General features: G+C 39.5%; 1 protein-coding gene across 6 annotated transcripts in view; it reads left to right on the top strand.

The window, feature by feature from the left end:
• The window catches only part of MEIS2 (Meis homeobox 2), a 200,333-nt gene that overhangs the window by 876 nt on the left and 174,929 nt on the right, over positions 1–24,528 (top strand). For 5 of the 6 annotated variants that reach the window (XM_079125960.1, XM_079125962.1, XM_079125961.1 and 2 more), the window contains exons 2-7: positions 668–900; positions 2,439–2,580; positions 3,281–3,331; positions 4,284–4,334; positions 5,123–5,272; positions 14,798–14,912. In XM_079125960.1, the coding sequence (XP_078982086.1) occupies positions 668–900; positions 2,439–2,580; positions 3,281–3,331; positions 4,284–4,334; positions 5,123–5,272; positions 14,798–14,912 (742 nt within the window). Of the gene's footprint in view, positions 1–667; positions 901–2,438; positions 2,581–3,280; positions 3,332–4,283; positions 4,335–5,122; positions 5,273–14,797; positions 14,913–24,528 lie in introns of those variants that run through there. The other variant, XM_079125965.1, reaches the window with a different exon arrangement.

Raw genomic sequence — 24,528 nt, 5'->3', positions numbered from 1 at the left:
GGCCCTAGTCTTCCCTCGTCCTCGGCGTTCTCGTCCTGATTATTAGCGTTTTTCTTCTCTTTATTTTGTTTCATTTCGCCTTTTGATTTATTGGATCCTCTGGAGGAGGCGAAGGGGGGTAGGGGTGGGATCCGGGGCTTCCTCCTCACACTAACTCCACTTCTCCCTTGGTTGGCTCGCTACGGTTCTGCTGCCTCCGGCAGGAGCGGGGCCTCCCAGCGCCCCTTCAATCCCCGGCCTCGCCGCCTCCTCTCCCTTCTCTAAATGCTGCTCTTGGTTCATACTTTTTCATTTGAGATTTTAAAACATTTCGCCCCACAACTTTTGACTCCGTTGTTTCAACTGGTTTGGTTTCTGTATGTTCAACTTGAGCTCGGTACTTTTCTCCTCTCTGACTTTGTTTTTATTTTTATTTTCCTCTCTCTCTCTCTCTCTCTCTCTCTCTCTCTCTCTCTCTCTCTCTCTCTCTCTCTCTCTCTCTCCTCTCTCCTCTCTCTCTCTTCCCCCCATCTTTCTCCCCCCTCCTCTCTCCCCTCTCCCTGTCTCTCTCATCTCTATCCCATTCCCACTCTTCTGTACGCTTCCTTCTCCCTGCTTCTTTTTTTCTTTCCTCCCTCTGTTCTCTCCCCATCCCCTGTGCCCCCTCCTCCTTGCCGGGTTCTGACAGTACGATGAGCTGCCCCATTACGGCGGGATGGACGGAGTAGGGGTTCCCGCTTCCATGTACGGAGACCCTCACGCGCCGCGGCCGATCCCCCCGGTTCACCATCTGAACCACGGGCCGCCGCTCCACGCCACGCAGCACTACGGCGCGCACGCCCCGCACCCCAATGTCATGCCGGCCAGCATGGGCTCCGCTGTCAACGACGCCTTGAAGCGAGACAAGGACGCGATCTATGGGTAAACCGACCCCCGGACCCAGCTTACTGTGTGTGAGTGTGAGAGTGTGTGTGTTTGTCTTTGTGGAGGGCGGGGGATGGACGGCTAAGTGGAGAGTTATTTCTGCATGGGGGTGCTGCTTGACTTAGGAAAGGACAGTGGAGGGAGCCTGCCCTTCTGCCCCTTGAGTCAGAGACCCGGAAGATATAGCTTCCTCCACTCCCACGGCCCGGTCACTCCAGACCCCACAGCCCGGAGTGACTGAGTTCTCAGAACCTTACTAGGGCCTTCTCCCCAAGGACAGGATCCCTGGCCAAAGGACGCAGGACTGATTTTTTCAAGCCCCCTAGCAGAGGCCTTGACGAAGGGGAAAGTTTCCTGCAGCTGAGGAGCAACTTTATGTGTTTTTCCCTCCTCTTCTGTTTCCTACTTCTGGGTCTGGGAGTCACTAAATGCAGCTTGAGCTGGGATCAGGGCTGCTTCTGTCGGCCAGGAAGTTCTAATCACCCACTTCTTAATTCTTTGTAAATAAAGGGGCAGACCTTGAAGTGCAGCGGGCTGGAAGGGACTGCTGCTCGCATGGAGAGACTTTTAGGGGAAGTAAGGGAGATGGTTGAAAATTATTTTATATTCTGAGAACTCCGGGAGGGGTGGGGATGCACGGTCCAAACGTGTACAACACGGGCTCTTCCGGCTAAGGGTAGGTGGGGAAGGCGGCGGGATGCCGAGGGGAGGGGACAGTGGGTAAACAGCAACAGAGCCTAAAGCCAGAGGCCGCAAGCATCCCGAAGTGTAGCTAAACCGCCTGAGGAACACAAAGGGCATACGCGCACGCACACTTCCAAGTTTTAAAACGCGACTCCTTTATTTTTGTCTGCTGCAATGCTGGTGTAAATGTGGTCTTTGGGAGGAAGCTCTTCGGCGTTTAACGTTCCTATTATTTTGGCCCCCACATTCAGGCTTTACTAGAAGTAGAGCAAACAAGTTTATAATGCAAGGGGTTGGAAAGATTGGAAGAGCACCCTCGAATTTAGGAAATGTCACTCCAGTGTGTATGTAGATGAGGCCTTTGGCCTCGTTTGAAATACTCATTAAAACCTTTTATATATATATATATATATATATATATTTTTTTTTTTTTTTTTAATTTTAAAGAGTGTTTATTTCTTGGGAGGTAAGGGTTGGGACGCAGGAGTTGGTTCGGCGGCCTCTGTAGTGGGGAATGGGTCTGGATCAACTCCGAGCTCCAGATTACCCGAGTTTCTTGGATGTTTCAGTACGTTCCAGCTGAGGCTGTTTTTCTTTGGCGGGCTAAAGTGGCCAGAGACTTCTCTGACCAGATCTGAGGGACTTCTGAGCTGAGGTTAAGGGCCAGGCTGTTTTTCCTTTCTGTTTCTGGCCCAGGCTCGGCTGACTGAGGAAGGGTTGTAAAGTGTGATGCGTGCCTGTTGTATTAAAGAAGGAATCCAAACCCTCCAAACTTGTTGATTACAGTTCTTGCTCCTTCCCCTCTGCACCCCGTCTCCGTGTGTGTGTCTCTGCGTGGCGCTGCCCGTTAGGCACCCGTTGTTTCCTCTGTTAGCTCTGGTCTTTGAGAAGTGCGAGCTGGCGACCTGCACTCCCCGGGAACCCGGAGTGGCCGGCGGAGACGTCTGCTCCTCCGACTCCTTCAACGAGGACATCGCGGTCTTCGCCAAGCAGGTCCAACCTTCTTGACCCGCTCACCCTCCTGCAGCTCTTAACTCTCCCTCCCCTTTCTTTAGACCTTTACTTGAAAGAGGAGGAAAAGGCAGGGACACCCGATCTGTTCCTCTGGCCCAGTCGGCACACTACGCCTCCTCCCCATCTCTGAGCCTGGAGGCGAATTGGAAGCGGAGATAAATATGGGTGTTTGTTTTCCCCCCCAGCCAGGAATACAGGGGCTCGACCCTCGAATTAAAGTTGACCTGTTCCTAATCTGGGGCTTGGCCTTTTCCCCTGCCTGCAGCTACTTGAACAAGAATTGGGGAGAGGGGCTGTGAGGGACCTGGGAGTGCCCGGGAGCCAAGGAAGCTGGGCGCCTCTCCGAGTGGTCCGCGCAGGGCGCGGAGGTGAGGGAGGCGAAGAGCCAAAGCCTCTTGGACGGCTGGATAAGAGGGAACCGCGGCCCTGAGTTCCCTGCTACCGCATAGTGGTACCAGGTCTCCCTTAACGGGGCCAGGACCAGGAGGGCCTGATTCTTTTTCAGCCGTTCCCACTAATTTAAGGCACCACTTTGCTTCGTGTTTTTACCAAAGCCCCTCTTCTCTTCTCCGCCACTGCCCTCCACCTTCCCCACTCTCACACTGCAGTTTAGTCTGACAGGGTTTTTCTTCCTTTAAATGGGATGGTAATTCATGCTGACTTTTCCTGCTTCTTATAGGTTCGCGCCGAAAAGCCACTTTTTTCCTCAAATCCAGAGCTGGACAATTTGGTAAGAAGGCTCTCTGTTTCTTACTTTTCCCTAGCCTGGGCCCTCTCCCAAGGCCAGAAGCACCCACTTTCTGCTGGAGCTCCAGGGAGTTCAAGCAGAGACCTCTTTTGGAGCTCTGGGGCGACAGGGAGGAAGGGAACAGCTTAGAGCCCCGCGAGGGAAATGGCGAGCGAGGGGCGGAATGGACGTCAAGGGGGAGCGAAGCCCACCGAGGCAGAAACCAGGGACACGGCGCCGAGAGCGCGAGCTGGGGATGCTTCCCAGGTCTCGGCCTCGGGAATAAGCTGAGAGAAGTGAGTTATTTCCTCTGTTTGCCGGGGCAGGCGGCCGAGCCCCGGGCGGCTAACCCGAAGGAAGTAACCGCTGGCGCGGCGGAGGGCGGGCTGGGGGTGGGGGCTGGGGGTGAGGGCCAGGCCAGCGCAGGCCACTTTTAGGTACGATTCTTTTGCTAATTTGCACGATTTCAATATTAAAAGTACTTAAATCCGCTTTCAAAGGCCCTGCCTCGCCATTCATCTTGAGTATTTCCTTCTTTAGTTAGGACGGATTTCGCTGGGTATGCTGTTCTAAAAAGCTTTTTCTGTCCAGAGAAGCGACTTTTTTTTTCTTTTTTTCTTTTTTACTTTGGCCTGAGGTCGAGGGAGGGGACGGTTAAAAAAGACAGGCGGAGAAGGAAGGCTTGGCCCGAGGAAAGCAGTACTTACAAATAAACAGCACGGTGAACATCAGGGAAAAGATATTAATATTGAGGCTTAGGTTGAGGCAAACTTGTACCCCGTGGCCAATGAGGCAGAGATGATCAGTAATCACTTGGTTCTTCTATTTCTTGATGTGTGGGATTTGCCTGACCACCTGCCAGTTTCTTTTCCCCAGCCCAATTCCCCCACTACCCCCAACTCAGGACCTCAGAGTCACAAAGCCCTAACTCCATGCCCTTAAACTTTCCTTTCAGATGATACAAGCAATACAAGTACTAAGGTTTCATCTTCTGGAGTTAGAAAAGGTAAGCAGGAAATAACACTTCCCCTCTTGATTTAGCCAATTCCCTCTCCTAGTTGACTGGGATGTTTTCAACAAACCTGCAGTATGAGGTGTTGCACACCTGGAGATTTTTGAGCATGTTGCCATGTCCTTCCTTCAAACTGCTCCTCAACCCAGAGGTTCAGAGGATGAGTGAATTAGGACAGCCTTGCCTTTTAAAGTAGCACCCCCCTCCCTTTCCCCCAGGCATTCAGGATTATTTTGAAATGAAGCAAACCATTTGTTACTGGACATTCAGTCTGCTTGTGTCTCTATTAACTCAACACACCGTGGGCCCAGAGTTTGCATTAGGTGCAAGCAGAGGGAATCATCCTCTCTGGGATATCTTTAGATTGCTCTGCAGATCATTCACTTTCCCCTGGAAACATACAAAACTCTTAGCTTATTGAATCTCAAATGTCACTGCTGTCCCTAGTTCTAGTGTTTTAATGTTTTTAAAGTTATTATCAAATCAGATTTTCCTCTCTGGTCTCCCAGTCTGAACCCAGTTATTTCTAGTCCTATTTCTCTCTCTCTTTATTGAAACTTGTTGCTCAGGGAAGTCTCTAGAGAATAATATCTACTGCAACAATTGCTCTATTGTTTCCTTGCCTTCAACTATTACACCCCTTAATTAGAATTAGTTTGGAAGACATCACATTGTTGCTCTTCCCAAATGTAATCGAGCAACCTGATATTTTTCCTCTTTAAAAATGAAACAAACAACAACAACAACATGAACTGAACCCTCCACCATGACCCTCCTTGTAGGTCCATGAACTGTGTGATAACTTCTGCCACCGGTACATTAGCTGTTTGAAGGGGAAAATGCCCATCGACCTCGTCATTGATGAACGAGATGGCAGCTCCAAGTCAGACCACGAAGAACTTTCAGGCTCCTCCACAAATCTCGCTGACCATGTAAGTTTGCAAACCTTTGACTTTCTTTTATGGCCACTGGGCACAACATTTAAAGAAACAAACAAAAAAATTATTTTAACATCTAGCTCCACTGGCTGAGTTTTCTTTTTTTAAATGATTTGTTCTCTTTGGGGGTCTTATTTTCCCTTTCTTACTACCTCTGTCATGTCCTTCATTTTCATTTCTCTTTTCTTGGAGCCCTCGTTTATGCTAAGCACTAGAAGGGGGAAAATAGGGAATTGGTAGAGTGATTTGTTCTCTTAATGTGTAAAGTTTCCTGGATTGGGAAACTTGGGTGTTAGCAAATTCTCTCATTGATATGGTGACTGCTGTCTTTTCTGGTTTCTCAACTCTGTGTAATCAGTGCAGCAGGGACAGAAAGAGGCAAGACAGTTAGCTGGACAGGATCGGGGGAGGTGTCTGAATGAGAGAATTAGGGGCTGAAGGTTGATTTCTCAGTCTCTCCTAGAGATGACAATTCTGAGAATTATTGGCAATCTTGCACTGCATTAGAAATAAAAGAAGGAGTGAATGAACACATTACAATTCTCAGGGCTTTTGCTGTATAGAAAGTTATTGTCAGAATATGGACTTATTGCCAAGTGCCTGAAGCATCTTCATAATAAAAGACAGTAACCTTGATGAACCAATTATTAACAATGTATTACAGAAAGCTGAAGGGAATTATGATTGAGTAACCATGGGTTAGTGGTTGAATTTTAACACTTTAACAGTTGGTGAATGAGGATGGAGAGTATAGTAAGGAATGACTATGTATGTCAAGCCAGGAAAGGAGATTTCTTTCTATTCTCTCTGTTTTTAATCCTATTTTGGAACTGATCTAGTGAGTCTGATGCTTTAAAAAAAAAAAAAAAAAAAAAGCATATGTAGTGATACTGAAAATTTGAAAAAAAGAAGCAAAGAGAAGAAAGATTGCAGCTGGTGGGAAAAGCAAGAGTGGCGAGGTTAAAGAGTGGGTGTGAACAGCAGTTTATTTATAGGAACTCAAGGGGGGTGGGACAGGGTATCTATACATTTAGTTGAACTCACAACCTAAATGATACAGGCTGTAATCTGATAACTTCGTGGCTGAAATATTAATTTGATACTGTGAGTTGAACAGGCGTTGAGTCTTAAAGGCAATTTGTAATCACCCCCATCCCTCCCCACCCACATCAATTCCCGATTGTTAAGAGGAATGCATTGAGATGCCTTGAGAATAAGCCTTCTTTGAGGTTCTTCTCTCTCCCCTCCAAAAGTTTTGAAAATCTGCAGTTGTAGATGTTAATATTAACCTTTGTACTGTATGGGGAGATAGCCTGAGAACAAAAGTTAAAGAAAAAAAGAAAAGAAAAACCTCAGTCTGGGATGTTCTGTTCTGAGACAGAACAGGTACTATGGTGTTGAAAGCTCCTGCACCTATCTTTATCCTTACCTGTTTCCAACGTGATGGGGGAAATGATGGCAAAGGGGCTTTTTTGTGCATTGAATGTGTTAAGTGAAATAGAAAGGGAAGAGCATAAGCAGCCAGGGAAAGTTTATTTGCTTATCTGTGGCTGGATAATATGTGTGGTTATGGACCATGAGGCATCACACTATCTCAGAAATATTTTGTTGTTGTTGTTGTTTAAAATTTTTTTTCATTGGTTTTTGTTTCTAAATTTGTATGCATCTACATTGTTGGGGGAATAGGGAGGGATCTATTTACTTGTTTTGTAGAATGAAAGGTTGATAGTTCTCTGCAGCTCATAGCTTTTCTGGTGCTATTTCTAGGGGTTCTGAGTACTTAGTTTTCTAGAGCAGTTTCTTGGCAACTGCTTTTCCAGTGGATTTTTGGAACTAGAGCATGCTGATGTTTACATAGAAGAGATAAGATAAACTAGGCTGTTTGGAGTATTGTTTGATAGACAAGGCCAATTTGTAGAACTATTGTAATATTTAAATATACACTCATGAAGAAGGAAGTTGTACATAAGAGAAGAATGCTTTAATAATTTAACAATCATCATCTTTGGGTAAAAAGAGTCAACAGAATCATTTGCTGCTCCCCTCTCAGGCCCCCAATCAAGTAAATATGACAACTGATTTATTTTGAACCCACGAGGGCTTGCCACCTCATTGGGCGTCATAATTTAAAGCCTTTTATTTCCTAGAGATCTGAACTATAACATTTTTTACTTTAGCCCCCTGCTATTTGTTTTGAAATGAAGCAATAATTTGTTCCACCAGCACACTGAGTGGGAAATGGAGTGGTTTGCCACAGACTTGTGTTTATGCAGGACAAGAGGGAAGATCCTAGAGGTTTTTCACCATTTTTGAAACTTTGGTACCATAGGTGTATTGATTGTATTCATTTCCAGACTTTACCCCACAGACCTGCAAAGCAAATCCTCATGCTTTTCAGCTGCTCCTGCAAACTCACCCTCCCTCAACCCCCCCAGCCACAAAAAAAAGTGCACAGAACCACTAACCTGAAAAGTGATATGAGTGGGACATTTTCAGCATGTAAATGTGTCCAATTTGAATCTTCAGGTTTATTTTTTCATTTGCTTTGATATGCATATTTAATACATTGCCCTAGGCTGGATCTCATTTGGTGAACACTGGTGCAGGGGTGATGATGAGCCACTTCAGAAGGACCCAGACAGCGGGTTGTTTTCCCTGTTTTATCTGTTGCCCACTATTTCTGATCTACTGAGCTGCCTAGTGGTTTTATTTGCACATGAAATGCTGAGAGCATTTCAACTTATTGGCTATGAATAATGACAGCTAAAAAAGAAGCATAGTTTAATTTGTTGTGTGCCAAGGTTTCTCTTGTGGAGGTGACAGTTTGTGACAGCTGTTTGACACCCCCAAAACACATACACCTCTATCCTTATTAAGTGGTATCAAGCTACAATGTGTATGTGTGTGTGTGTGTGTTTAAGGAAGAAGTGGGCAAGGAGAGAGACAGAGTAAAAGAGAGAAAAAGATTAAGTATGTAATTCAGTGAAGTGGAAAGCAGAGAAAAAAATGGTCAAGAGCAAGATACTAAGTATCCATATAGGTTTCAATTTTTTTATTAAAGAATTCAAAAATATAAATGAATAAAGATAAATGGATATAAATATCTTCAAAGCAAGTATTGTCAACAGACTTTTAAGAATGAATTTTAAATACTATTGTGTGGTAAATCATACCACTTTCTCATCCTGTAATGTTATATAAATATTCTGATATAACAGAAGCATTAAACGAAGACAACATAATAGTCTTTCTTCCATTTCTTACTTTCAGTGAGGATACTGGATTTGTTCCTTTATTATTAACACACATGATATACATGACGATAGGATGAATTTGAAATGAAATAGAGAATAAAATGTGCAACATTGGTACTATTTTGTTGTGTTTAGCAAATTCTTAATGAGTGCTTATATTTTTGGTATTATAATTACTTTTTTATATTCTTACTGTAACATAAAGATAATAGTTACAGGTAGGAAACAATTATTGTACTATTCCTTGGAATACTGGAGGGGAAAAATATATGATAGTCATAGGAAACAGAATTCTGTTTTCCAGCTGCAGTTCACGTTAAGTTTCCCAGACATTCAAATTAATCATGTTTAAAATAAACATGCCAAGAAAGCTATTTTTCCAAAAAAGCTTCAACTTGAAAACTATTGTGAAATAATCATGCTTTTCCTAGTCTGTAGTATTTTCACAAAGTAGATAATATTCACATTGTTTTACATAATTTCAGACCAAGTCTCTATGCAGACTAATGAAATATATCTTCATACTTATATTTAATGATATTACATCTATTTAGATCAAGTTTAGACAAATGAGATACACTTGTTGGAAATGTATTCTCTGAGCTAAGTTTTGTTTGCGTGAAGTGCATATGGTGATACGATTACATTCCTATTCCTAGTTAATGGTCATAAAGAACTACATTTTATTTGCTTTAAAAGAATTAAGTAGAGAGGGAAGAAATATAATTATCTCTATTAAGAGTTAATGGCAGGGTGCCTTAAAACTGCTCTGATAACATCACTAATAAAAGAAATTTTACTTTAATTTCTGTGCTGTAATTTCAATGAAGACATACTAGTGTTTTCTTTTGCATCTGTGCATATGTCAAATTTTTTTTATGTCTATACAGTTTTTTTAAATGGGTTAGGTCAGAGGGGAGAATCACCAGAATCTTGTTCCTGACAGAATATAAGCAAGTACCTGTAGATAAATTCTGTTACCTGAAAAATTAGAAGTGAGTGATGGTGAAGAGAGGGTTAGGTTTAAGTGGTTGCCCCTTAGAAGATCAAGAGGGAATACCAAGATTTTATAATAATATTAATAATATGAGTAGTGTAGTTTATCTATTAGTTTCTTGTGTTGTAGTGTAAGATTAGTCATTGTGGCATGTTATCCAAAGCCTTTGGGCTCAGGTTCCCATGAGGTTTTACCTCTGAACTTCGTCCACCAACTCAAGGAGACATGCTAGTGGAAAGAGCTTTTTGTTATTGTCACTGCTGCATAGTGTCTGGTTGTTGATACCTTTCTTCTTAATTTCTCATCAGAAGTCATTGTACTATTTAAATCATTTAGGTTATACAGTTGGAGTGTTTTCAATGTAACTGGGATGAAATGAAATTAAAAATAGATACACTTAACAACTATGTGGACATTCACTATTGGATTAAAAAATTGGTATAATTTAAACTAATTTTGTTTATTTTCATACTGAATGTTCTATGGAATATCACACCATAGATCAAAATTATTAGAGACATTTTATAATGTGTCTTTTTACCAACAATACAAGACATTTCTATCTTCTCTGACAGTTGTCTGTTAAACGAAGAAATCATTTACAAAGGGTACTAGCCACTTTTGTGAGGGTTTCTCTCTTATTAATTCCCAGAGTTTAATAAAGAGCTGGAAGTGGAGATGAGGAAGGACCCCATCTCTATTTACATTTTTAGAGAGTAAGTCCAGGTTCTTCTGAAAACACACACAGGTTTTCCAAGTTCTTATGTTAATTTTAGAATAACAAAGTTGAAATTCCAACATTTATTTGAACCATACAATTAGTATTTTTTAACTTTTATATTCTTGATACCCCAGGATACGAGTTTTCATCTGATTAAAAAATAATAATTTCTCCAAACTGTTAATAAGGAGTTAAAGTCAGAGGAAAGAAGTAACTTAGTAATATGTAATGATATAAGTATATCTTCTCTTTGCTGTTTAAATATATCAAGTTAAATTAGTTTTGCATGCTTCATTTGCTGATTAAAATATCTTTCTATATGTTTATTATTACTCTGTCCCTATGAGCACATATCCTGAATTACACTACTGTGTTTTCCAAGGTCATATATTATTTTAACTAGATATTATATTGTTGTGTAGATTCTAGAAAATCTAATGGTTGTTTTAAAAGTATTTTTAATGATAGAAATAAGAAGTGGAAGTGACTGACCTTAGGGATTAGCTTGTATAATATCTAAATTTTAAAGAGCTAAAGGACATGAGTCTGACAAATGCAGTGGGTCACTTGCAGCAGGTCACATGACCTGAGAGAGGTGGCATCCTAGAGTCTTAATTCCAACCTGATGTCTTCTCTCCTATGCCACATCTACTGAATGACCTTTTTATTTGGGGTCTAAAATGAGCTTCAGAGTATTTCAGACAGAACTTGTATGTGGTGTGGCCTTCTCTTGTCTCCTTGAGGCCTAATGAACTTCATTTCTCCACTTGGTTTTGTGTTTATTGAGAAAGGCTTACACATTTTTCCCAGTGACCCCTTGGAAGAACCATGTGCCATGTGGAATAATTGAAAGGGGAAATAGGAACAGTTTTCCAAGACTTTAACTATTATCCTATAGGTAGGCCTCTCACACAAATGCCATCCTGATTTAAAATGTTGCAATTTCACCATATCTGCAACCTCAACAAAAGAGGTGCATGTATGATTTGCTTTCTATGCCCAGAGACTCCTCTCTTCTCAGCACTCTTTCCTAGATTTAGCAAAATTCAATGATGGTGCTAAATCAATTTTTTTTTTTTTTAACTTTCAAGGGAGAAAACACTAGCAGAATTGTGTTTTCTAGGGAATGCTGTGTGTAAATGAGAAACCAAGGAGAGCAGCAGAGCGCTCTCCTGTGGCCCTGCTACTACAAGCTCTGCCCATATTGTCTCCTGCTTTTATATTAATTACAACTTGCATTATCAGCTGTGAGTCTGTAGCCCAGCAAATAGAAAATACTGCCCCTGGAGACTGAGCTTCTTGTATCTATTTTCCATCTCCTATTGTACTCCACTCAGTATTCACTGCTTTTCTCCTAGTAACACTGCTCTTTAACACAATTACGTAAGAGCAAAAAGAGTACCATATTTGACTCCCACTTATTAAAGCCACTGGGATTAGAAACATGCTCCATCCTTGCCCTGGGGTGTCTTCATGATACTTTTGGCAGGAGAACAGGACATGTATCGTGGAATGAAATACCTGAATACTCAACCACACTGAACACAGAGAGCATTTCTCTTTATTTTTCTGTACATATCATGTGTTTTTACGTGCTTTTGTATACCCCTTTTGGTTTCAGGATTCACTCAAATTCTGCATATAGTTTGGCAGAAAGCCAAGCAGTTATTCTTGAAGAATGTAAACTTGGAAACTGTATGGGATGGGGGGAGAAGAAAGGAGTTGTGATACAAACAAATATTTCAATCTAAGAAAATAATCTCAGCATATGGGTAATATACTGTGCTGCCCGTGTAGGTTACAATTATTTTTATGACCAAGGAAGAACAATTTTTATTGACCAGATTATCAGCATATGTCTTTATATATGATGAAATTTCTATGTATAGCTGAATATAGATAACTTGGACTAACTCCTCAGCCTTGGAATCCCACAGGGCTCTATCTGTTCTTTCTTTCAGGTTAGATAACTTTCATATGATTCTCCTTAGTTTCTGTCAGTTCCTCAACCTAAAACTTAATACTTGAGCTACTCTGTGGAAATAGACATTTTCAAAAGAGAATTTTTGAGGAGCAAGGAGAAGAGGGAAGAGGTAGAGGCAGGTTTGATAATGAGCTTAGGAATATTTGAGGACTTGGCTGAAAGCCACAGACTCAGCTTATTTGAGGAATCAGTTGCTCTTAATGTAATTTGTCCACGTGGCTTATCTTTCACCCCTTTCCTTTAGAAAACACCTCCTACATAAAACCATCAAAAGAAATATGCTGAATTGTAAATGAATGAGGCCTAACTATAAAACTTAGCACAAGTTTGGCTGATGAGAACAAACCAGTGTTCCCAGTTGCAGGAAGTCCTTCTGCACAAATCCTTCCAATAGTTGCAGTGCCTAAACAGAAAGACCTTCTCCAGCTTCATTTGACTGATTTTATAATAGCTATTGGATGACATTTGCCTTAAAACATAGTTGAGGTGTTAGTGCCTAATTATTGTAATTTTTCATGAGGGGTAAGGAGCTTTTATAGCGGTGGCTTAATAAAAAGCCCGCAGTGCATAAAATTAACCTTACTTGCTGTGTACACTGAAAAGTCTAGTTTAGGTGAATATGTTGTAGTTATTGCATTTTCTAAAAGAAGATTCTAGCCTGTGTTGGTGCAGGACTAAACCCATGCCATACCTTCTTTCTCTCTTCTTTTTCATGTAATTTTTCTAGTGCTTTATCCAGCAAACAGCTGACACAAAGAGGCTGCAAAACTAGAAGAGCCCCTGCACTCTGTCTGCCTTTAACTTGACACTACTGGAGTGGTTTCTAACTTAGATAAAAAGAGAGCTCACAGGAGTGACTTTGTCTTCATACAGGCAACAGAGAACTTGGTTTTTATTTTATACCACTCAATTGCATTCCCTAATCTGCTTTCTCCAATGTATCTTTACTTTAGAGGTCTATACCTGAGCCATATTTATAGTCATGAAATTTCTGCTCAGAGTTTTTCCCTTTGAATCAATTGTTTGCCTGATGGCAGTGCCAGTAGCATTATTTGATATGAATGTTATTAATCCATAGATCTCTGGGTTATTTCATCATCTATCAAAAATGCCAAATGTTAATTTATAATCAGTTTGTATCAGATCTATTGTGGAAATTTTCTTTTGTTGTTCCAGATAAGAATATTTTCTTATTTTGTCTCACATGTGGTTTCTGGTTTCATCTTGGTAACATTTTATGTGCTATATGTACTTTATAGAGTTGGTGTTGAGAAAAACGACAAACTGATTCTTTTTTGGATAAACTATACATAATGGCAACAGGGCAAGATTATTTTCATGGCGAAGAGGTTTGCAAGTTGCCTATTTGCTTATAGGTCTGTCCGAGTTCTTATTTATCTATCATAGTAAGAAGTAGTGGTATATTTTGAAAAACTGATTTTAAAAAAAAAAACTTCGCTTCCCATTATGATCCGCCAAAGAACTAACTCTCTCATAGGTGTGTGGGCTTGGCTGCAATTGTCACATACAGGTGACAAGTGCACAGCTCTGGCCTCAAGGCTGCTGTGTTTCATGTGTGGTTCCTGTTCTCCGTTTCTGCCAAAGGAAATTCCATCTCTTGCCTGCCTTCATGTGGTGCTGATAAAGTCCTTCCTGTACATTAGAATTCCTGTTTTCCTTTAAGCAACAGCAGGGTATTGGGAATGATCAGGAAAAGGGAGGAGGACCAGGAGAAGAATATACTCAGCAAAGTAGCAAGAGCAACAACTCTTGGTTGCCTTGCATGTCCTTTGAAACAAGTAGTTCTCCAGGAAAAATCACTGCACAGTCGTTTAAAACTTCCTTGAAGCTCAAGGAAAAGTCTTACCTAGTTCACTAGATGGCAAGTAGCTCAGATTTGTTTCATTTTAAAATTATTATTTGTGCAAATTAAGCAGAAATCAGTAACATATTAGGTATTGATGTAGTGACATCATTGCATGTGTTGGTTGAGGTCATGACAATTTTGAGTGTTTATACAGGTTATTTTAGGGCAATGTGTTTGGAAGATGTAAAGGGCTGTCCTGTACCTTCTTGAGCCTGTGATTTTTTTTTAAGGGAATCATTGAATTTTGTAGATATTACAGTTCTGAAGTTTTAATATCAAAGAACATTGGAACCTGTTTCCTGAAAGAGTATGCTGTAATGAAGATAATAAAAGTTTTTTTTTTTTTTAAGATTTTTACATTTCTAGGTAGTTTTTTTTTCTCACTTTTAAAATGAACTTGATTGTGGTTTAAACGTGTATATAATAAAATGCACCCATTTAAAGTGTATATCTCAGTTAGTTTTAGCAAATATATACAACAGATGTAACCATAAGTCAAGTTCTAGAGCATCCTTTTTCTTTTTTGGACCTTTTACTGAAAAGATTGCACATCATAGCATGGCATGCACGTGTGCCTAGTTCTGCAAATACTAATAAATATACATTTTTGTGTCTCCCTCTGCACCTTTCTTCTTGGTTCCTCACTTACGGCTGAAATGGCAACTGTGGAAAAATTCCTTGGCATCCTGACATCAGAACCCTTCATCCTGGCGAGACCACGACGATGCAACCTCGACCCACTCAGCAGGCACCCCTGGACCTTCCAGTGGGGGACATGCGTCCCAGAGTGGAGACAACAGCAGCGAGCAAGGTAAAAGGCCACACGGCTTCCTTGTGCAAAGTAGGCATGACTAAAATAACTTCAGTATTTTGTGATATCAGTACATCTGTCTGTGTAAACAGGAGAGTGGCAGGTTAGGATAATCGGCTACTATTTAGGGAGACAATATTTCCTCTTCTTAACCTACTTTACTTGAAAAAAATCAAAGTGAGCTGTCTAATCTTCAAGTAGGCATTACAATAACAATTGATTAGTTCTGCCAATTCTTTTACAAATTTGGTTATCTACACTTTACTCAGGCTAGTGTATGTAAATGGAAGGACAGACCTCTTTACTGCTATAATTCAGTAGTTTGAATTGCACTATAAACAGGATAGTTTACTTGCAATTCAACTATATCAGTTCTCTATAATCAAGCAATTACGCCTCTAAAGCACACAAGATACAAAAACTGTTCTTAATAGCTCCAGAAATACTGAGAGACTTTTATGCAGAATTTTATCTTGGAAAGATGGATTTTGAAATTCTTAGATTATTTGTCCCTATTTCCATTCAGCTAGCATGGTGACTTTTGTCACAATTCCTAAAAAGTAGAATAATCAGAGGGCAAGGGAATGTCAACAGTAGATGCCAAGGAAACCTAGTGCAATTTGGAATAAATATTACCATTTTAAACTCACCTATTGCACAGAGAGCAATTATATATTGGTAGGGATGACTCTTCTATGGCTAAAATGATAATTTAAAGGAAGATGCATTATTGAATGTGGGCCAGCAAAGTGTATAGATTTTACTTTTTAATATTTTACATTAGATGGTGTCTGATCTCCTAGGTCTATTTCATCTCTATTATGACTGTGTTTATGGCCACAATATTTAAGCATTAGACAGGCTTCCAAGTAGAGGCCAGTTTAACAGCTTGAGCTGTAGTTATATATGCCATTTCAAGGGGGGTGGTTGATGTAGGGTGGGCGTCTTCCCTCCTCCATGTTTCTGGCCAGGGATTTGTGATTCCTGGGTTTCTGGGAGAGTCTAGAACAAAACGTCCTTTCTAGGATACCTTTCACTTGTGAGCGGGTCCAAATTAGAATCTACCTCTAAGCAAGTTGCAACTAACACAGAGATGACAAACTGGAAGAATTTATGAGTTGAATGTATTTAGGTTTTATATACATTAGTTAGACTGTATATTAAAGAAACTAAATTATAAGGCATTTGAAGATAACTTATGCATAGCTGTCAATGAATGTGCAATGTAATGACTTGACTGTGGTTCCACACACAGTGGACTTCTCAGTGTGGTTAAATCCAAAAAGTTTTCTATCATTCCATCCTCCCCACCACCAACAACACAAAGGGTGAATCGTCTCTATTAATAAAGAAAAAAACCACCCTAAACATGTACAAAAGAGGGGAAAGGAGAAGCAGACTTAATGTTCTAATGAGGCTATCTTCCAGAGACTTCTGTGTGTGAGGCTGGCTTTGACCTTTCACTTTGCTCAGGAGCCCAGTGCTTCATTTTTCACATTCTTGCAATTACGTTAACGCTTCAAGCATTTCTGACTCCAAGTCAGCTAGCAACACCAGGCATAACTCAACACTGTGAGCTTTTCCCCTCTCTGTAGATTCATTAACAGGTCACCAAGGTCCCAACTGAAATTTAAAACTGACTGGTTCTGTTGGGTTAGTTGAGTTATGGCAAGAGGGATGTCAGGAAGGGCCAGAGAGAAAAGGAGGCAGGAGAGAGAAGACCCTAGGGTTCCAAGCAGGGAATGATGGCAACAGGCAAGTGCGAAGTTTTATCATTTTGGTTAGTTATTTTTGTTGTTTTTTGGTCAGGAAAGACAAGGGTTTTGAGACTTGACACACTGGGTAGAAACAGTTCACACCAACCTCTGTGCTGTGGGTAGCTGCACCCACTTATCCCATGTTGAAGGGTTTGATCCCTGAAGGATTTTTGTTCCTTTAATCATATCTCCGTGGGATTAAAGAATGGACACGGTAGCTTATGTGTATGAGCACTAGGAAGTCTGTCATTTTCCTGTGTTAAAAGTTTGAGAGAAAAAAAAGTTCTGAGGGCTCTAAAATGGAGAGTAGGCAAGGAGAATTTCCTACCTGGTGTCCGTGCTTAAAACACATGTATAAGGCTATTCTGTTTTTTTGTTGTTGTTGTTGTTTTGTTTTGTTCTGTTCTGTTCTGTTTGACAGCAGACTCTAAATTTGGAAGGCTGGGTTTGAGTTGAGTGTGTTTTGTCATACTTATGCACATATTAATCTTTTAAACATGTTTTCAAGATATTCTGATATTTTGTCCAACTGAATTGTCCAGAGTAGCTTTCAGTGGGAAAGATTAATTATCTGCTTCAGGGCAAAGTCAACAGAGATATTGACTGAAATCGCATATGCTTATCATAGGTTAAATCTTAGGGTTGATGTATAATGGAAAACCTGGGAGAGAAATTTATGTTCTTTGTATTAAATATATTATAATGTTTCATTGGAAACCAAGTTTAGAAGAGTTTTCTTGCTTATTCAGAATTTATTAGCACAACAGGCATATGGAAAACTGCAAAACGATTCAGTTTCAAAACAAATTATGATAAACAGAAAAAATAGGGATGAATTATACCAAATACAATGTTTTCATACACATTTTAAATTAAACTTTAATAGCCATATGCTATAAAACAATACATGCATTTATGTTGCTTTATAATTTTTGTGAATATTTTTATTATAGTGATTCATGCAAATCTTTACTTTGAAACCTAAAAATACCTCATTTTATGACCTGATAGTGAAAGAGCTATAGTTACACAGGTGAAAGGTCATCTTTTCCTCCTCAGTGTTTGTGCAACAAACTGAAAGGAGAAAAAAATCAAATTTTAAAAATACTGTTAAGAAATAAAGTGGGTAAAATGTAAAACCTGACTTTACTGTATATTTCCAACAGCACATGCCTAGCAGTAAACTATATAAATATGAACCAGACTTTTCATTCACTCTGATTTCTCTTGTTAAAAGCAGCCAAAGGGAGGGTGTTTGTCTTGTTAGTCACATTAGAATGAGGAAGGAAATCTGGTTTTTCAAGGATAGAATTAGGGTGCAGACTCAGGGCTGTGGAGAAGTAACTGGCCCTCTTTGTGTCTGGCTTCCCATCAGTAAAATGGGGCTTGATAATAAGGCTTGGGGTCCCTCATTCTGTACCTGCTGAGTCAAAAGCTGCTTTGTGTTGCATTGTGTATTTTGCCAGAGTAAAGAGAAGGAAGCAGCCCCCTTGTTCCTAGAGCACTTTGAGAGCCTTAGATGAAAGGCACAATATATGTACAAAGTATTATTATTATTGATGGGTTTGTGTAACTCCCATTAACGCTGATGGGAGCTACGCATGTGAATTGGCAAGAGAATAGACCCCTCAGTGTTTAGAGCACATGAAATTTACATTTTTTCCAGTGCTGTAATTGAGATGTTGACAAATTGGAGAATATTGATGAGCCTTTGTTTTAAGTATTTCGTGCCAAGTTTGTTTTATTTTTCCTGGTTTGAACAATGGTATGGGTTCAGCAGCAATGAATAAAAAGGGTAGAGTAAAGATAACTTTGTATTTCAATATTTTGATGTGCCAATATGAAATAAATTGTCTTAGGCAAATGGAATATTGCTGTTTTAATCATTAGCTATGCATGAAAGAAAAATTGATGTTGACATCTTTGCTGTAAAATCGTTGTAATGGGGCCTTCCTTACAATTCATTTTTGTAGAATTCATTTTGTACATTTTGCAGCAATTGAACAATCCCTGCACTGTGAATAGGCAGGATTCCCAGAAATACCGAGACAGTTGGCCCAGTAACTGCTGAGCTCACACTGCACACCACACACACGTTAACCATGCTGTTGCCAGACCCAGTTTAACCTAAATACATTAGCACTCTAGCATCTATGTAGCTCGAGTCTTTCAGGACACAGGGCTGTTATGAGCCAGCATAGTTCCCCTCTATTCTGCCACCAAACCCATCCACTGATGCTCCCATCTATCATCCAGGCAATGAGGCTCGTATTCTATAGCGAGATATTTATTTAGTTATTATACAGTTCTTTAGCAATCATGATGTTGAAGTCTACAAATATCCCTTCAGTAGTGGATGTAAGTGCTTATAGATAAGCAAACATCTAAGATCTTATTGCACTTTGGAGTTTATAGTAGATGGTATAGTTATAAAACAGTATTTTTCCTCACCAAAATATTCTAGTTATTTATTTAAGGAAAGAGGGGGAAAACACCAAAACCTCAAACCTCCTTACTATGGGTCCTGAATGTGTTGTACTGGGATTTCTTATTCAGTCTAGGAAAACTCTGTCAATGGAATGTTTTCATAGTGGCGGCAATCTCTTTAAAATAACCCTAAATACAATATGACAGATGCCATCTGGCATAATCTTTTGCTAGTTGCTTTTAACTTTTATTTTTCCTAGAGCTAGGTTCATCCTAAACTGGTCACTTACTGTTACAATAAAAATAATGACATTTTTTTCCTTCCTATCCTAATTGTATCAAAAAATTTTCTGAGACTGTACTTGATAATTGAACATGGCCACAAAGCTGTTGTTTATGCAATATTAATATTGCATTTTCTTTCTCTTTCACCCCCAATGAAATAAAAAAAAAAAAAAGAATATCATCCTTCAACTATCAGCAAACACCCAAATAATATGTTGATTTTCTTAGGACTTTTGAGTAGTAACCATTAGAAATAAAACTAAACTCTTCTAATAAATAAATGCTCTAGGAGCATGTAATGGTGCCCATAAATGCTTAAAAGCTCTCTATAATTGCTGTTAATTTTGAATAATTTCTTCCTATATGTATCAATATACTTGAAAAACCCGGAGTTTGGATTTCTAGATTTTTTTTTAACTTAGTCATGTAAAGGGATGTCTCCTGATGCCAGTTAGAGTTTAATTTAGAGTAGTAATTAAACTTGAATACTGCCTCATAAACAAAAGATAAACAATAAACCAGCCACGTTCCCTGCTGTTTCATAGCTTTCCTTCCCAGATGTTTTAGCCTGATAATTTTTACACAGTGAACTACCTAACATGGAATTTTGTGGACAGAGGTAGAAAATGTGTTTTCCTTTTTTTTTTTTTTTTTCTTCTTTTTTTTGTAATTCTTTTTTCCCCCTCCAAAAAGCATAATGCAGAAGATTTTCCACTATTTAGATTTTTTTAAACATTTTGATAAAATAAATACTTAATGCAGATGTGCTTTAACGATAACCATATTTCTTTTTCTCAGGTAATGCTTATTTTTTTTTTTTTCCTTTAAAACTAATCTGGTCACGACCATCTTTCACACTTAGTAATAGAAAGAGGAACATATTTTTATTTAAGTAAAATCTGGATAAGTCAAAGAAAGATCAGCTTGACAATGGAGAACTTTTCTTTTTACCCTTCTTCTGCTTCCCGCCCCCACCCTCGACCTGTGTTACTCTGTGGCAGTACTCTTCCTCAGGCTAAGAGGGGCTCTCTGTCCAGTTCTGGATCCTTCCACTGTCAGCCATGATCTTTCTAATTGTCAGGTACGAATCCGCCGCTCAATGCAGAAGCCATGTTATTTTCACTGGGTGGGGTAATTACTGAAAGCTGAGAATAGCTGCACTAAAGACAGAGGGATACTTTCATGATCCCATTAGCATAAGAGTGGGTAAATTATTCATGCCAAGTGAGGATTCTATGGGGAAAAGTATAGTTAATGCACATAGTTTTTAAATGTATCCCTTTCTGCTCTGAGACTAAATTCTTGTTGGAATCAGTTCTCAGACATTTACGGGAAAGCTCTGGTGGCGTGTTAGATGCAGTTCATCTCTCTCTGTTTGCAGCGCTCTCAATAGAGACCATCTGGCAAAGATCCAAAAGGTGATTAAACAAAATGATCAGCTCTTGTTGCTGTGTTACATGTCCAATACTCTGGATTAAAAAACATGACCCACGACAGTCAGCGAACGTCATGCCGCTCCCCCTTCCCCCTCCCCTCTCCGTATAAGAATTCAGATGGTCCACAAATGTGTGTGCCATCTTTGTGTCCTTATGGCCCATAATCATGAACAGGTTGTGCAAATGGCTCTTTCTGTAGCACTGTCTGTTCCAGCAGCATAGAAGCATTTCATATTAATTGGGTCAGTCTAATATTCATATTGACATGGGGAAAAAATTACTAAAATTTATTCTTATAGCAGACAATGAATATGTGTGCTTTCTGCCATGAGGGAAGTGAAATCTGACAACTGGCTTGTGTGACTGATTAATTTTTCCTGAAACTGAAGAAAATCAAAGCATGGAAAACTGTCATTCTCTGAAAACAGTGCACAGCCCTTTATCACTAAACAAAATGAATTGGGTGGGGGGCTTTCAGGGAGCTGTGGAAATGAGCTCTGGTGTTAACGCTATAATCAGGGATGAATTTACAGTGCCATTCAGAAGTGCCTCCCTCCCCATAAACAAGCTGATAATCACAGGGAAGCTGACTTCCAATTAGCTTTTCCTTCCCTCACACAGATCAGTGTGTTTATATGTCCTCCTTACGCTTTGATATGTCACTACCGAGTTGGTACATCTCATGTCAAATTCGAAAGTTTGGAAATAAAATGTTTTATTATGAGGAAATCCTGCTAATAAGCAAGGTAATTTCAACCAATCATTTCACAATTGAGTTAAGGTAAAAATGCCAAGATTTGTGACTAAGGGACAGATGTATCTTATCTTTGGGGGTTTGCACCAAATGCCAAGTAGAAATATAAATTGAACAAACCAGACATTGTGAGGAAGTGATTGAAGAAATATTGAGATGAAATCTTGGAATGAAATATATATGTATATTTATAACAATGCTATGAATTGCTTACGTGTCACATTTGCATGAGCCTTAACAGGGATTTTATTAAGGGGCAGTGTAAAGTATATTAATAAAGGCACTCAGGACACATGACCATTACTCATTAGGCTATTCAGAGATCATGGTTGACCATTTAATATTGCGGAAATTATCTATGACTGATGGTGTAGGATACATTTGAGTGCAAATGTCAAGGGAAGATAAAGAATAAAGCAGAAAAGAAAAAAATTCTCAAAAGCCACTTGAAAACATCATCATTCCTTATCGGCCACCCTTTCTAAGGGAGAGCAAAGCAGTAAGTAAGAAATACAGAGGGGCACAGAACTCAGGGAGGGGAAGTGAGGTCCCCTAGAGTCTGTGCAGTGTGGCAGATGAAAGGGACTGGAATAGCCTTGGGGGTCTTAAGGCTATTATAGGGCAACTCATGCTCTGTTATCATGCTGATTTTTCAATTGATTTTTGGCTGAACAGTACTTGTTGAAGCCCTCCAGAGCATCAAACACAGCCTTATGGTGCTATACATTGTAATACACGTGTTCTATTTTTCTCTTCATTATCTTTGCTTGGCTTCAGAAAAATAGTCTGTAATGAAACAATGTCATTTTCCCCCCTTGTTCTTTCTTTCCTGTTTCTACCCACAGGGAGTGTCTTGAAATTCTTATGGTTTTTTGTTTGTTTGTTTGTTTGTTTGTCAGGGGGGTAGTGGGAGAACAACTTTTCATTCACCTTCATGTATTGACATCTGTTTTTAATTTGGCCTTGAAAAATATTTTTTATGTCACAGCAGACAATAATAGAAACCACTTTAGTCTACTGAAATCTGGATAATCTTGAGCTATTCACCAGTTTTCTAGTGGCCAGCAAGAAAGCACATGTGGGGCTTTACTGAAATCTAGTTTCTCATTAAAATGAGAGTGGGCCAGCATAATAATATCCCTGCTCTAGGACATGTTCCTCGCCTTGCTTGATTTCTCACTGAGGAACAACCAAGTATGGTCTCCCCATGAGCCTTCTTGATGTTCCCAAGCACAAGGCCAGGACACCTTTCCCTGCATGTCTGTGGAACTTCTACCTCTATGATGGCATCTTTCACAATATGCTGTAATATATTATTTGATTCCTGCTCTATTTCTCTCTCTCTCCCCCTGCTTTTCCAAAGAAGGATTTATCATATACTCAACTCTCTAGTATTAGAAAGTCCACTTTTGACTCTATAAATAGAATCCACAGATTTTCTCTTTTTTTCTTTTTATGGTGGACAAGTTGACCACAAACCTGTGCCTGTCAATTCTGTGGTGTTTGCCTGGACACAAATGAACTATTTGAAATGTATTCATATATCTGTTAAACTTGTATTATGCCATTAAGGGATACAAATTAATTTGGCTTACTAAAATTTTGTTGTATTCATTACTGCCCTAAAATAAGTCAAATCAATCATGAACTCAAACTCACATTTTTTTTGGATATAGGAGGTTCTTAAATTTTAAATTTGTCTTATGTGTCCTTTAGTGTTATTTTACATTATGTACGTATGGTTGGAATCTAGAGATAGGATTCCTTTTCATTATGTTATCTATCCAAGAGTGTACAGATTTATGTCTTTAAATTTAATGGTGAGTCTGATTAGAGAAATTGTTTAATGTGGCCAGTAGCTTCCCATGATGAACTCAGAGTCTGTTTTGCTTGTGCTCATTGTTTAGGAGGGGATTGATCTTGGAAGACATCACTGGTCTTCACACACAGGTGAACTCCTTTACCTGTGTAATAACCTGGAAATAATTTTTGAACTTTCGAGCTCCACATGCTCTTATTGATTTTCTACATATGTCCTTCAGTTTTTCATAATTTGCTTTTAGTCAAGTGTAAGTATTTTGGGTGATGCAAGCAAAACTTTGTACTGAAAAGTAACCCTTTCATGCAAATAGGTTACCATCTAGAATCAAGTGACTTGTTCTCCAACCATAGCTGCATTGAAAAGGGCAGAGACCTAGGAGACACACACATGGGTACAAATTCCATTTTTCTTTTTGTCTATGAGATTTGGTTTTTCTCTTTGCAAAGTGAAGGAAAAACTACTCAAGTTTGTCTTGAAGACTATATTGCAAGAGATTGTGTGTGTTGAGCATGTAACATTGCCTGTGACCAGTAACTTTGTTCCTTTATTTCTCTTCTCCTCTGTCTTGTGCTGACACTAATTAGCTATATGACCTTGGATGTGTCCTGTAGTCTTTTCTAACTTTGGTTCACCCATAAAATAAGGTTGAATAAGGTGATCTTTCAAATTCAAGCTCCAGGAATCTAATGTGTACATTCATGGATCTTATTTTTTATATGTACCCTTTAGTTTTTAACAGAGAGAAGTGGCAAGTTTTTCATCAGGGATGTAACAAGAACATTTTTATGTCCTTGATTTATAATATGTAGTGAGATAATATTTTCCATTTCTTGCTTTTGGTTCAGGAGAGGTTTCTTTGTTTGTTTTCTCAGTTTGGCAAGAAAATAACTAGGAACTAGAGTTTGTTTTCCAAGGATGGTAGAATGCCACAGTTAAGATGTAAGTCACATAAATGGAGGTCTTCATATAAGAATTCTGTTTCCTTAGTACAAGGGGCATTTTGTAAACACAAACAACTTCCCCATTCTCCATTATCAGATTAGAACTCTCTCTATTGGAATTTCTATACTTTGCAGGTAAACAATAATCGTGACAGAGGCTCAGACTCTACCTTTTCCAAAACTGTATTCCACAT

Source organism: Sciurus vulgaris (assembly GCF_902686455.1).
Source record: "Sciurus vulgaris genome assembly, chromosome: 2".
Classification (NCBI taxonomy): domain Eukaryota; kingdom Metazoa; phylum Chordata; class Mammalia; order Rodentia; family Sciuridae; genus Sciurus; species Sciurus vulgaris.
The sequence above is the reverse complement of the archived record's forward strand: the minus strand, read 5'-3'. Positions and strand labels throughout refer to the sequence as shown.